This window comes from Camelus dromedarius, chromosome 24, assembly GCF_036321535.1.
Source record: "Camelus dromedarius isolate mCamDro1 chromosome 24, mCamDro1.pat, whole genome shotgun sequence".
Classification (NCBI taxonomy): Eukaryota; Metazoa; Chordata; class Mammalia; order Artiodactyla; family Camelidae; genus Camelus; species Camelus dromedarius.
The window spans coordinates 8,583,162-8,596,929 of NC_087459.1; the positions used below are offsets into that span (position 1 = coordinate 8,583,162).

The window sequence follows — 13,768 nt, forward strand, 5'->3', positions numbered from 1 at the left end:
CCAGTACCGCGGGGGCGGGGCCTACCGAGGTGAGCAGTGGCAGCGAGAGGCCGGCGCTAAGGCGCCGCAGGGCGAACGGGCGGACGCTGAGGGCCGCCACGGCATGTCCGGCGGCGGGGAACTCAAGGCGCAGCGTGATTGAGGCGTGCAGCCCCACGGCCGGGCTGTAACGCGTGAGCTCCACGAACACGGCGCGGCTCCTGCGCGGAGAAATGGGGCGGAAGAGGGGCTGGAGTCGGAGTGTGTGGAATGGAAGGGCTGGCGCCATCGCAGAGTAAGGGGTTTGGACGGCAGGTGTTGGGGAAGGGTGGGGCATGCCCTGGAGAGGACGTGGGGCTGCAGTGGGGCTCGTTGGGCCACTCTGGGGAATGATCAAGAGCAGCAAACCTGGGGTGTGGGAGTGGACTGGACCACTGCTGCATGGTGCCTGCAAAGGGCAGGGGGATGCAGCTGTGGCCGGTGTGCCGAGAGGGTGGGGGCGGGGAGGGACCAAGAGCCCACCTGTTGTCTATCCAGTTGTGCAGCTGCAGGAAGCCCAGCTGCGCGCGGCTCTCCTCTAGGCTGGGCCCCAGCTCCTGCACGTAGCCCCCACTGTCATACACAGCACAGGAGCCCCAGTACCAGACGCTGCAGGTGAGGGGGCAGTGTCAGAGCAGTCCCCTGCCCTGTGGGAACCCGAAGCACGCTGGGGCCAGGGGCTGCTCTGGAGACCTCCTCCCTCCTCCCTCCCCCGCACCCTGGCCCGCCCTCCCTGCTCACCCTAGCAGGTCCGGTGCCGAGTAGGCCCATGTCTCAGAGCCGTTATGGGCAGCACTCCCCCAGCCAATGCCATAGTCACCGGTGCTGAAGCTCCCTGAGGCTGCCGAGCATGTGAGCGCCCCTGAGCCAGGAGGGTCTGGGCAAAGAGCTGGGCAGACAACCAGGGAATGAGCATGGCTGACCCAGGAACACTTACTGTCTACCAGCCTCCTGGGCTGAGCTCTGCATGATCTCACCAAACCCTCCCAACTATGCAGAAGATAAATGTCATAGTCTCATTTAAGATCAGAAAACAAAGGCAGGAGGAGGTCAGCCAGCTAAGGGAGCTGGAACCAGCCCCCAGCCAAAGGCTTCTCTTTGGAAAAAAGCAAGGTTAAGTGCCAGAGTACCCTTCCCCCACTCACCTTCCTGCAGCCGCACCTGCCGTAGTCGTGGGGGCCCCAGCTCTGGTCTAGATTGGTTCCCGTGGATGTAGGGGAGCAGTACATGGGACATCCATGGCCAGAACTCATCAGACCTGCCCACACCAGACAGAGTCACATGCTCCATCCCTCAGCCCCCTGTGGCCACCACACCCACAGGGGTCAGAGGCCCAGAGAGCTCAGCTATGAAGCCCCTGCCCAGCTCACAGGCAGCCGCCAGTGCTGGTTCCTCAACCTCGGCTTCCTGACACATGGGGGCAGAAACGCTGCTGTGGGGCTATACTTGGGCACGTAGGGTGCTGAGCAGAATCTGTGGTCTCTATCCATTGCCAGCAGCACCCACTCCAGTTCTGATAACCAAAAAATGTATTGAGATGCTTCCCATTACCCCAGGGGTTGGACTGGACAAGGGCAGGACCAAAGTGACCCTGGTTGGCAAGAGCACCACCCTGGCCAGCAGACAGACATGTGTGCAGAGAGGTGCGTGCATCATACCGGGTGATGGCCAGGAAGGCCCGGCTGTCCAGCTCCTGCTTGATGGCACTCTGCAGGTGGTAGGCATGGCTGTGGCATGAGGTGTCCCCATAGTTGGCCAGCAGCGTCACCAGCAGGAAGAACATGTACACCAGAAGGCCCTGGGGGGCAGGGGTAGCCCTGGGGTCAGCCAATCCCAGCCTGGCCCCCCATAACAGAGCAGACTTCTGGACAATGGGCAGCAAAGTGCCCATAGCCAGGGGGCCTAGTGCTGAGAGAGCCAGGCCTAGGGACAGACAGGGTCAGTGAAGGCCGAGGAGCCACACCAGGGCCCCTGAGGCCAGGCAGGAGCATGCATCTGAGTTGGGCACGAGGAGCCAAACAAGGACTAGGGGCAGAGGGTCCAGAGTGATGAGAGGGAGTGGGCACAGAGGCTACAGTGCCCCAGAACCCCTGCTGAGGGGCCTTCAGTGGTCAGGAGAAGGGCACATATGAGGTTTTTGAGAAAGGCAGACCTCCTGGAAGATGCTGCCCTGGCCAGCAGGCCAGAGAGGGAGGGCCCGAGCTCACCCTCAACATCCCATGCAGCCTCTTGACCTTTCGGGCTTCCTCCTTTGCCAGGAAGAGTGCAAAGCCATGGGGTGGCCGCACTCGGGGCACACGCTCGCTCACAGGCGTCACAGCCGGGCTCTCCACCAGGGTGTCATCCTCATCGGGGTGCAGCCGCTTGGCCACCAGTGAGAAGTATAGGGCTTCCAGCAGGACCTGGGCCGGGAGTGGCATCAGAAGGGCCCTCGGGTGCCGGCAGGCAGCAGCGTGGCCCCTCGCATCCCACTTACCTTGAGCGGTTCCCAGCAGAGGAATGAGGCCAGGAAGCTGGAGCTGCTTGAGAGGAGCCACATGACGGACACACTGGGGGGGAAGCTGGCACCCACCCACCCCGACACCCCCACGGCCACGGCCACCAGGAGCAGGCTGAGCCCATGAGCCAGGGGAGCACACCAAGCAGGCAGCAGTCGCTTCCGCAGACCCTCCACCAGCCCTGGGGAGGCAGACACAGACAGGTTACTGGCAGCCCAGAGGAAGGGACAGGGAGGGTCATCTGGGGGATACAGGAGCACACCTGTCCTGGAAAGCTTGGCTGACTGGGGCTGCTCCCATGTCAGGCCCGGACTGGGCGGCCCCCTCTCCCCCAGTTTCTGCAGCACCAGCGTCTGAGTCCTGTCCCCGGGAGTGCTGGACCTGAGGCACAGGAAGAGGGACCAGCCCATGCTCACCTGGCAGCCTGCACACTGCCCCAGGATGCAACCAACCCACTTCCTCGGCACCAGAGGTCCCTTGAGCCTCTCTGGGTCTCTGTGTTTCCCTTCCTCTTGCCCATGGAGAGAAAGGACAGTGCCCCAAACCAGAGTGGACATGGTGCATGGTGCTGGGGCTCAGAACACCACTGGTCACTCTGGGGAGGGGCCCACATCCACCCTGCTCCTCAGGCCAGGAAATGCCATCAGCTTCTGTCCATCTCCCACTCACTTCCAGCTTAGTCCACCACCAAGTCCTGGCCTCGCACCTCTGGGACTTGTTGCACCCCATCCTGCTGCCACCCCAGCAGCCATCGCCTCAGAGCATGACCATCCAGCCACCGGCCTCGTCTCCCTGCCTGCTCTTCGTGCTAGTGAATCATAACTGGGTTCTCAACCTTCCAACAAGTGCCACAGACACCAGAGAGCTACCTGCCCCACGGAGCCACCCTGACCTGCCCAGAGCCAGGGCCACTACAGACGGGAGGCAGGGAGCTACAGGAGCGGGAGAAAGTATGGAAGAGAAAGGAAAGAGGGAAGCAAAACCATGAGAGGCACTTCTAGGAATAAAGTGCACACACTGAGCAGTGGTTCTGCACAGCTGTGCCCTGAATGTGTAAGAGGAAGAAGAGGGTGGGCGAGGGTGGGCGAGGGTGGGCCCCCCCGAGCTCTGGCATGTGCCTGCCACTGAGCTGCAGCAAAGGTTTCTGGTTTTATGCGTCTCCTAGAGAATAAAAGGCACTGTGTTTTCTGAAGGTAGGAAGTCATGGGACACACTTTCTTCATGAAATGGACTTTTCTGATGAAAAGTAGCATAAACTGTAGAAAGTAGGATGACAACCGAGAACAGACATCTAACAGCATTTCTGTCATGCAGGGAACAGCAGTGTTAGTTTTTTTCTGTCCCTTTTCTGTATGTGTGTTTATATTTCACACATGGATATAAACATGGCATATGAGGATCATATAGTGGATCTAGCGTAGAATTTGCAGAACTTTATGTTAGACTCTGAGCTGCATGACAGCTGACTATGTGTGTTACTGGATTAATATTCATTGATCCCTTTAGTCACAACAAGTACGTTATCCCCTAACTGAATGCCAGGCACCATTCCCAGCACTGAGTGACAAGAACACAGTCTGTGCACATATTGCGTGCACGTGCTGGTGGGGGAAGCAGACAGTCACACGAGTGAAGCAGGGAGGACACGGAGACAGAGGCTCGTGCCTGACGGTATTTACATGAGACAGAAAGGCAGACTCTGACCAGGCAGCATCTGAAGGAGGACCTGGAGGAAGCAGAACACGCAGCTCTGGTCTTGGTGGGGAACTCAAGGCAGAGCGAGCAGCAGACGTGAAAGGTGAAGACAGGAGCGAGGGACGGAGGGTGGCAGGAGACAGCAGGGGAGGTGGTGGGGCTAGCCGGTCAGGTGTGGTTGGTGGAGTGCCATGTTTTGAGGACGTTCAAGCAACCTAGCAGTGAGGTCCAGAGCGGGAGGAGCTGGGAACTCCCATGACAGCCTGCCAGCCACGTTGCTGCAAGTGAGCATTTGGGGCTGACCTATTAAGCGGCAGTAGATACCAGTGCCCCAGGGGTAGAGTGACGGGGCCTGCTGCAGGGAGCAGGCTCTCTCTGGCACAGAGTGAGGATGAGCTGCAGAGGATGAGCAGAATGGTCCAGGTAGAGGATGATGTTTGGGCAGATGGAGAGAAGAGGCAGATTCTGGACCTGCAAAGTAGCTGACAGAATCTCAAGTGAGGAAATACTCAAGAGAGTAAAAAATGAATCCAGAGTTTGGTCTGGGACTTTGGGCTTTGGGACTAGAGGTACTGGGGTGGTCACTGCTAATTACTACTACTTTGAGAAGCTTGTGTTCTGGGACAGTTCATGTATCTCAGTAATTTTTGGTTGCTTAAAAACTAGAAGAGTTAAAATGAATGGAAATATAGGTATTAAAATAGACACGGGGGAGAGGTAGAACTCGGTGGTAGAGCACATGCTCAGCATGCATGGAGGTCCTGGGTTCAATCCCCAGTAACTCCATTAAAATCAATCAATCAGTCAATCAAGTTACCCACCCCACCTCCAACAAAAACATGGTCCATCCATACAGTGGAATATTATTCCGCCTTAAAAAAGGAAATTCAGGAGGAGGGTAGAGCTCAGAGATAGAGCGCGTACTCAGCAAGCATGAGGTCCTGGGTTCAATCCCTAGTACCTCCTCCATTTAAATAAACAAGTAAACCTAATTACCCCCCTCCAAGTCCCCCCCAAATTACATACAGATGAGCAAAGATGTTAAGAGGTAATTCTATATGAATGTTTGTTACTAAATTGGAAACCAGCCAAGAAATTGAGAAATTCTTAAAAACATAAAATCGAAATACTTTCAGAAGAAAAAAACTAGGTATTTAAAAGTCTGTCAATGATTGCTCCTCACAACCAAGCCCTGCCTGCCCCACATCAGTGGCCTTTTGTTACTCAAACATCCTTCACTCCTGCTGCCCTAAAGGGGACACTGACAGGGCCTAGGTGGCCCCAAGAGGTCCTTTCAACAAATGAGGGGCTCAGAGGCCCAACAACTTCACCCCAACCCTGCACTGGACAGACAGCACAAGGATGGCCCCAGACCGGGAGCAGGCCCCTGCCCTGGGCTCCCCACTGCCCCCATCCCAAGGAGCCAGGCACTCACAGGCCAGTGCGCAGGTCCGTTTCTCCCAGAGTGTCCTGGGTAGGGACCAGGCTACTGACCCCTTCAGCCAGGATCTGCCGGATCAGGTCTTCATCTAGAGGGAGCAGAACATGTCATGGCGCCTTCCTGGGGAGACTGGAGGACACCACCCTCCCCACCTCTGCTCACCTGAAGCTGAGAAGTATTTGGCAGGGGAGGAGGGACTGACCAGGGAGACACTGTCCTCCTCTGGGCCCAGTGTGCAGCCCATCTGGCCCCGGGCCAGACGCTGCAGGGTGCTGCCCATGACAGATGGGTCACTCAGCAAGTCTGGCCAACTGAGCGTGCCTTCGCTGGATGGCCAGCACACCAGGCTGCAGGTGACAGGTCAGAGAGGGGAGCCCAAGGGACCTGTGTGCGCAGACACCCAACCCAAGTCTAGGCCCAGATGGACATGCAAGGCTGCTAAATGCACACACTCCCGGGCCAGGTACACAACACACGGCCAGCAACACTGGATGAGGACACACGACAGGGCACATGTGTGGTGCAGCTAACCTACGTGAGAAACATTTTCCCTAGGGACCCCCACCTTTTAGAATCCTCCAGAAATAAGTCCTGTTTCACTTGTCCAGCAAAGGCCTGTTGAGAAGCACAGAGACAGTCTGACCCTGGGCTGCCCAGAAAGCAGCCCCTACCCAGGCGGACCCTGGTGGAGCCCTCACCTCTGCACGGAGTCCTGGGAACGCAAGGATGGAGCTGTCCAGCACAGACGAGTCCAGGCAACTGTCCACATCCAGTGCCTGTGGCCCCATGGGGGTGGGGCTCGGACCCCCAGCCACCTGTGGGGAGAGGCAGGCGGGAGGCAGCTTAGGCCTCTGCACAGGAGGCATGCTCCCTCCTGAGCGGGCAGTCTGGAGCACTGCTGTCCTGGGGAAGGTTCTAGAATAAGGCACACATTCTACATCTACACTGTCCAGCACAGTGACCACTAGCCACGTGCTGCTGCAGAGCACCGGAAATGTGGCTGGCGTAACAAAGAGACTGAAGTTTTAATTTAATCTCATTTTAATTAACTTAAATGTAAACAGCCACGTGTAGCTAAAGATGACTGTACTGGGTTCCTGGGGAAAATGCCACTTGGTCGTGGTGCGAGATCCTTTCTCACGAGGGTGGACTTGATTTGTTGCTATCTTGTTGAGGATTTTTGCCTGTAGGTCCCTAAGGGATGGTAATCTGCAGTTTCTTTTTCTTGTCACATCTTTGTCTGCTTTTGGCATCATGGGATGTTTTAGGAAATGCTCCCTCTTGGGTTTTTTTGAGTTTGTGAAGAATCGGTGTTGATTCTTCCATAACTGCTTAGTACAATCACCAGTGAGGCCATATGGTTTTTTCTTTGTGGGAGGTTTTAAATTACTGATTCAACTTCTTTACTTGCTACAGGTCTGCTCAGATTTCCTATTTCTTCACGTGTAGGTTTTCGTAGTTTGTCTTTCTAGGAACTTGTCTGTGTCTCCTAAGTCACCTTACCTGGCCAAGCCTGTCTGTGAGGTCAGCAGGGATATCCCCCGTTCATTCCTGATTTCGACTCTCTGCATCTCTCTTTTCCTGGTTCAATATAGCCAGTCTGTGTGGTTGACCTCAGTGACCATCCCTCTCTGGCTGCCGTACTGGACAGCACAGCCCTTGGCGGGGCAGCGGTGCCCATGCTCCACGAGCACCGTGGCCCCAGCCCCACCTACCTTGCTCCGGGACATCCGGAAGAGGAACAGGATGGCCAGGTAGACGGGGTAGACAACCACGCTGGACACCAGGCCAACAGCGACTGTATCGAAGCTCAGTGGGATCAGATTGGACACAGGCCCCAGGCTGTAGCCAGAGAGGAGAGAGAGCAGGCTGGGAGACGCGGGGAGGGGCAGGAAGGGTTGCGCAGAGGGAAGCTGTCCTGACCCCCACAGGCACCCACCTGTAGGCAGCATCTCCCACAACGCCATACCACACAGCATTGGCACCCAGAAAGAGGCAGATGAGGAGGACACAGCATGTAGCCCTCTGGACACGAGTGAAGCGGCTCCGAGGCGGCCGGTCCCATATTGAAAGCCAAATGTGCTTGTCAAAGAAGCCGCGCTGCAGCTCAGCCACGAGGAGCCGCCTGAATCTCCGCAGGGTCGCGTCGCCTGGGAAAGGGCATAGGACAGCTGCAGGAGGCCCAAGGGCAAGGCTGCCCTCAGCTGCCTAGTCAGGATGAGGCCTTACTTGCTGCCAGCACCTCCTTCTCCACCAGGCCCCCGTTGGCCTCAGTCTCCACCGACAGCCAGTCGTTGACCAGGAAGAAGGTGCTGCGGGCATTCTGCAGGTCCCTGACAATGACGTGCTGCAGGAACCAGGCGGGGCTGAGTCCTGCAGAGGGGCCAGAGCTGGGTCAGTGGGTGGAGCCGGTGAGGGGGTGGGGCCGGGTCAGGGCGCCAGGGCCAGTGGCCTGAGGAGCAGCGGCTGGCGCTGCACAGACCTTTGTTGTCATGCCACACACGGATCTTCCACACACTGCCCAGGCTGTGCGGGGTGGCAATCTGGAAGATGTCCAGGCTGTTGCGGTGGAAGGCTCTGTCCCCGTCCAGGTGCCGGTGGCCACTCCGACTGTCTGCCCCGTACAGCATGATGCCCACATGCGCTGTGGTACCTGGAGGATGGAAGGAGAGCAGGCAGGTCTCTGGGTGCACTGCCCAGCAGATACGTGACCCCGCAAGCCTGCTCTGTCAGCATCCTTCACAAGCACAAGAAGTCCTATACAGAACCGTATCAGTTGCCTCAGACTGTTGTAACAACAGCTCCCAATGGCATGATTCAAATGCCAGTTATTATGATTCATTAACTGTGAGTAACTGCCTGAAACATCAACCCAGCTGCCAACCCTTCGGTCTGCTAAGTAAATAAGAGATGCACATCCTAAGTGGTGACCAATGCTGTCACCCCTTCAAAAGTCTGCTGGTGACCAGTCGCCATGGAACTATCAGTCCCCACACAGACCATCAAGCATGCAGGGGTATAGCCTCCTTGTCTCCAGTGATAAACCAACATTTTACAAAAACGTGTCATCACCAAGAGAGGGGGTTGGGAGACCAACAGGAAAGCAGAGAAATGAAAAACAGTAATGCTGTGTGGACTACCAAGCCCCAACCTTACACAGCCGTGGGAAACCTGGTGCCCTCCATCTGTGAGAGTCCCTGTTAGGAAGGTGGCTCCCCTCACCTGAGCCCCGGCCCCAACCAGTCTTGACCAGGATCTCATACTTGAAGCGGCCCCCCTTCCCACAGAAAGGGATGACGCGGACCCGGCGGACGTCTAGCTGGTCCAGCTTACGCAGAATCCCAGCCATGACTGCGTAGGTTACCAGGCATACTATACATGTCAGCAGAACAATGTAATTCATGCCAGAGGCCGGCTCCTGGGGAGACAAAGTCATCAGGGAGGCCCAGGAGGCACAGGCCACCCCTCACCTGCTCAGAGCAGAGCCAGGGTTTCCCACCACTCACAGGGAAGATAAAGTGGACGTGGCTGGGGGGCACAAAGAGGCTGGCGCCAAAGGCGGTGAGGTGGCGGGTGAGGCAGACAGCCTGGCTGGGTGAGGTCTCCTCCAGGGGCAGCAGCCCTTCTGTCCGCCACGCCATCTCCTCCTCACTGAAGTACTGGCAGAGGGATGTGTACAGACTCACAGACACCTCCAGTGCTGACCAACGGAAGTGGCTGGTCAGGTTCAGGTAGTAGCTCCTGCCCAGGTCTCCTGTCCTGGAAGAGGGGAGGGGTGTTACGGCCAGACCTGGCCAGGTCTGCCCCCACGGGGAGGCCACCGGCCTGGACACATAGGGATCTGATCACATCCACCCCCTTAGAAACCAGCCCCACCAGGTCCTCTAGGGATGCCCCCCAGGGCAGGGACGCACTCACCCGGGGGCAATGAAGAGGGTGTAGGGCCTGTGGTCGTCCCCGGCCAGGGCCTCTGGGCTGATCCTCCTGCTGGCTGAGCAGTTGTGCTCATTGGGATGGGGCACTGAGTGCAGGTAGACGGCCAGGAAGGGCTCGGGCTCCTCGGGCAGGTAGAGCTCTGTGAGGGGCACGTGCAGAGTTGGACCCCCCAACCCTGGGCAGCTCACACAGCCCGGGAGAAACCTGAGAGCCTTCCGAGCCTCACCCTGCACAGGCTGGGGGGCTGGGTGAGCCTCCCTGGTTCCCCCACTGCCTTCCAGCCAGGCCCCCAGGACCCTGTTAAGCAGGAGACTGACTTTCCCCAAGTCCCAGAAGAAATGTTGTTCACCCAGGCCATCCCTCACCACCCCCACACAGGCAGGGCCAGGGGTAGGGGGAGGAGGTGGCCCACTGAGTGCCCCGCCCACAACACCCACCGTTGAGCACCGTGTAGGTGAGCTGCAGGTGCAGCCCGGCCTCCGGGTTGCTGTTCTCAGGGGTGACCACAACGCTGACCGAGGCCTGGGGCTGGATGACGGCAGAGCCGGCAGGGAGGCGGTGGCCGTGGGCAGCCTGGTCTGAGTTGTTGGGCACCTTTACCGTGATGGCACGCTCTGAGGCTAGCTGCCTGATAGGGATCTGGGCACCAGCCTGTGTCTGGAAGGCCATGGACGCCACCTTGGTGGAGACGGTGTAGTTGCTGATGTAGCCAAAGGGAAAGGGATTGGAGTCGACAAGGAAGATGAGCTGCACCACATCACTGAGGTTGGACAGGGCCCCACTGAAGGCCGTGGGGATGGAAAAGTGGCAGCCAGGGCCCGAGGCGTTGCCCTGACACAGCAGGCTCAGCGGGTCCGAGCGCTTGCCCTGCGCCACAATCTCCTCACCCGCCAGGGTCAGGGGCTCCTCGTTGAGCACACGGGAGCGCATGAGGATGCACATGAGGGCTGACGAGAGGTGGTAGGCCCTGGATGCCACCATCAGTGATGGCAGCTCAGCCCCCAGCTCTGATGGCTGCGGGCCCTGCATGTCTGAGCTGGCCAGGTGGATGAGGTCGCCTGTGGATGCGGAGAGATTGAGGGGAGAGATGGGGGGAAGAGATCGGGGTGGGGGAAGAGATCGGGTTAGGGGGAGAGGTCGGGGGGCAGTTGGAGAGAAGAGGGAAAGGCTGAGGGGAGAGGTCCAGTGGGAGAGATCAGGGGTGGGGAAGAGGTGGGAGGAGGGGTTGGGAGGAAAAGATCTGCAGGGAGAGGTGGGAGGGAGGTCGGGGAGGGGAAGAGAAGGGAGGGAGAGGTCTGGGAGAGGTTGGGGGAAGGTCTGAGGGAAAGAGGCAGGGGGAGACGGGAAGCGGGGAATCTGGGGAGCACTATTCGTCCACACCTGTGATGTTGAGGATGCTGTCGGCAATGGCAGTGGGCGTCCCGGTGCCCGCGGCAGTCTCCGCCTGAAGGATGCGCATCATGCCCTCCAGCTTATGCAACGTCTTCTTCAGGCACGAGCGGCACAGCAGCCCCCTGCTGGACACCTGCAGAGCGCCCAGCGCCACGTCCAGCCCCTCCCCAGCCAGCTGCCCAGGGCTGGGCAGGGGGCCACTCAGGGGCAGTTCTGCCTGCATCTGCCCCTCGACCCAGCTCGGCTCCACCACACTTACCATGATTCTGGGGCAGCCTCTGTAACAGTGGCCTTCCCCCTCCGCTGGGCCTCCCTAAACCACCCTTCAAGTTGCAGTTAGAGAAACCGCACCAAATGTGGCTCTACCCTGCTTGGAGGCCATCTGTGGCTCTTCCCCACATGTGGGCAGAGTCTGAGGTAATGTGGCCCCACTGGCCAACCCCGGACATGCACACAGCCTCGGGAGCCATGTGGCAGACAGGGCAACCCCCACCCAGAAGGTTCTCCACTCCCTTCTCTTTCACTGAGGCCTCGGCAGCAATCCCCTGCCACCCTGGACACAGTGCCCGCCATCAAGACCAAGCCCAGCCCAGTGCCTGAGTCCCTGGTGAGGGTGGCGGGTGGCCTCTCAGGGCTGGATAGGCCCGAGGGGGAAGGCACAGAATGGCCCCTTCATATCAGCCTTCCCTACACCCAGGCTGCTCCTTGTGCCCGGGATCCCTGCAGGCTCGTGGCTCAAGCTGGGAGGGCTGAGGACAAGCTCGTGGCCAGGAGACTCGGCTGTAAAGGAGCTCTGGGAGCAACAGGGTGGGTTGGCCCAGGGCTGCCACGGGGCCTGGGGCCTGTCCTACCGTGCACTGGGCCAGCGCAGCTGCGACCTGCTGAATGTCATCCACGGTGTTGACCCGCAGGGAGACCAGTGTCTCTGTGATATTCTTGCGTATCTGGGCACGCAGCTGCTGCTTGAGGTCCGGCTCTGCCACCATGGCCAGAGTATGTTCGTACTGTGGGCATAGGGAGCTGTCAGCGGGAGACAGGCAGCCCCACCAGCAGCACAGGTAGCCACAGGGCAGGCATTCTCAGCTGCTGCATCACACCAGCAGCAACTCGAGCCTTGTTTGGAGGGCAAAAGGGGGCTTTCCCAGGACCCCCTGCAGGGGCTAGGGGCACAGGAGAGGAGAGGCGGGGAGAGCCCAGTGCTGGGGAGGGCCCTGAGAGTCGGTGCCGCTGAGAGCAGGAGTAGTTTCAAGGAGCCAAGAGACAAGTCCTTTCCAAGGACCTGGTCAGGAGTGCTGGTCTGGGCCCCTGACACTGAGGGCAGGCTCCAGGAGGGGCTCCTCAGCCCGCACTGACCTCGTTGAGCACGGTGATGAGGGCCAGTGAGTACTCGATGACGTGCTGGGGGTCGGCCTGTCTCAGCAGCCCAGGCAGCATGCTCTCTGTGAGGCTGTACAGCCAGAGTGTGAGGTCCCGGGGGCTGTCGGCAGGGTCTCTGGGGGGCTCTGGCAGAGTGATGGCCAGAGAGCTATGGGCAGAGGCCATGTGTGAATAGGTGGCAGTCCCTTCTCCCAGCCCCAGCCAGGCCCTGCTCCCACCGGCCAGGCTTACTTGTTGAGTGCAACCACAGCTGCACCCAGCTGGTCCTGCACAACCACAGCCAGGCCTACCACAAAGCGAGGCGCAAAGCCAGGCGGCAGCACAGCCCCGTAGGTGGAGAGGCTGCCCTTGTAGACACAGAACTCTTCGCAGTGGCCTTGGCGACAACGCCGCAGCAGCAGGGCATACACCAGGGGAGCACCTGCGTCTTCCGCGTCCTGCCAACCTGTGGGCCCCCAGAGCGTCACCAGGGTCTCCATGTGTCCCCATATCACCGGCGCCCTGCAGCCATACTCACCTACACACTCAAAGTGCACCTTGGTGGTGAGAGCATGCACGGCCTCGAGGGGGAAGAGGCGGCAGGAGCCCCCCAGTGGAGGGCGGTTGGGGGAGAGGCTGATGGAGGCGCAGCCCTGCTCCTCGCCGGAGTGGCCCAGCACCGTGAGCGTGAACGTGTAGCCCTCACCATCCCGGAGCACGCCGCGCCGCACCACTAGCCGCATGCCCGCGCTGCCCGTGGATGTGGTCGTTTCATCCAGCACCAGCGTCTCGTTGCTAAAGGTGCGTGCCGCCCAGCGCTGAGGGGGCACATGGACCACAGGTGCTCAGGGGTGGGTCCTCCCCAGGCCCCCCACCTTTGGTCCCCCAACCTGGGCCCCGCCCGCTCACCCCTCGCGTGGAGCCCCCGCTGCAGCTGTCACAGCGACCCTCCAGGTACACGTAGGAGCTGCGGCTCACAGCATAGACGGCCTGCGCCTTGCAGGACACGCACTCCAAGGACACAATGGGCACCCGGCCACTCCGGATCAGCACCTGAGGATCAGGTGGGATTAAAGGGAAGCCATGCCCACCACGGCCAGGACCCCCACACAGGGATTCTGCTCCTGAGGCCGACCATTGAGTCTGCTAGTGCAGTGAGGAGGCAGTGGGACCCATGGAAGAGTGGGGTCTCTGCTCTCCACATATGCTGCTTCCACAACTGCGAAAGCTCCTCGAAGGCCCGGCCAACTCCTAAACCAGCCCGCAGCCCAGGTTCCCAAGGACCATGCGCTCAACCTTCACCCAGTATATTTGTGTGGTTTTATGTCTCCCATTCTTGGGGGGAGGGTCATTTAAAGGAGCAGAGACCACAAAGGGCTCATTTTCTGCAGCATCCAGGGCCCAGCTTGGGCCTGGTACACAGGAGGCACCC

General features: G+C 59.4%; 1 protein-coding gene across 2 annotated transcripts in view; it reads right to left on the reverse strand.

Annotated features, from left to right (window-relative positions):
• PKD1 (polycystin 1, transient receptor potential channel interacting) overlaps positions 1–13,768 on the reverse strand; it is a 43,555-nt gene that overhangs the window by 2,620 nt on the left and 27,167 nt on the right. The window contains exons 17-42 of one of the 2 annotated variants that reach the window (XM_031447586.2): positions 13,246–13,389; positions 12,875–13,154; positions 12,589–12,802; positions 12,334–12,505; positions 11,832–11,984; positions 10,969–11,113; positions 10,026–10,646; positions 9,571–9,727; positions 9,159–9,411; positions 8,875–9,070; positions 8,135–8,305; positions 7,882–8,025; positions 7,592–7,802; positions 7,368–7,494; positions 6,351–6,467; positions 6,218–6,267; positions 5,815–5,999; positions 5,647–5,740; positions 2,779–2,897; positions 2,495–2,697; positions 2,226–2,420; positions 1,677–1,816; positions 1,164–1,276; positions 760–907; positions 502–627; positions 26–200 (exon numbers count right to left, since the gene is read on the reverse strand). In XM_031447586.2, coding sequence (XP_031303446.2) covers positions 26–200; positions 502–627; positions 760–907; positions 1,164–1,276; positions 1,677–1,816; positions 2,226–2,420; positions 2,495–2,697; positions 2,779–2,897; positions 5,647–5,740; positions 5,815–5,999; positions 6,218–6,267; positions 6,351–6,467; positions 7,368–7,494; positions 7,592–7,802; positions 7,882–8,025; positions 8,135–8,305; positions 8,875–9,070; positions 9,159–9,411; positions 9,571–9,727; positions 10,026–10,646; positions 10,969–11,113; positions 11,832–11,984; positions 12,334–12,505; positions 12,589–12,802; positions 12,875–13,154; positions 13,246–13,389 — 4,653 coding nt within the window. The other variant, XM_064478329.1, reaches the window with a different exon arrangement.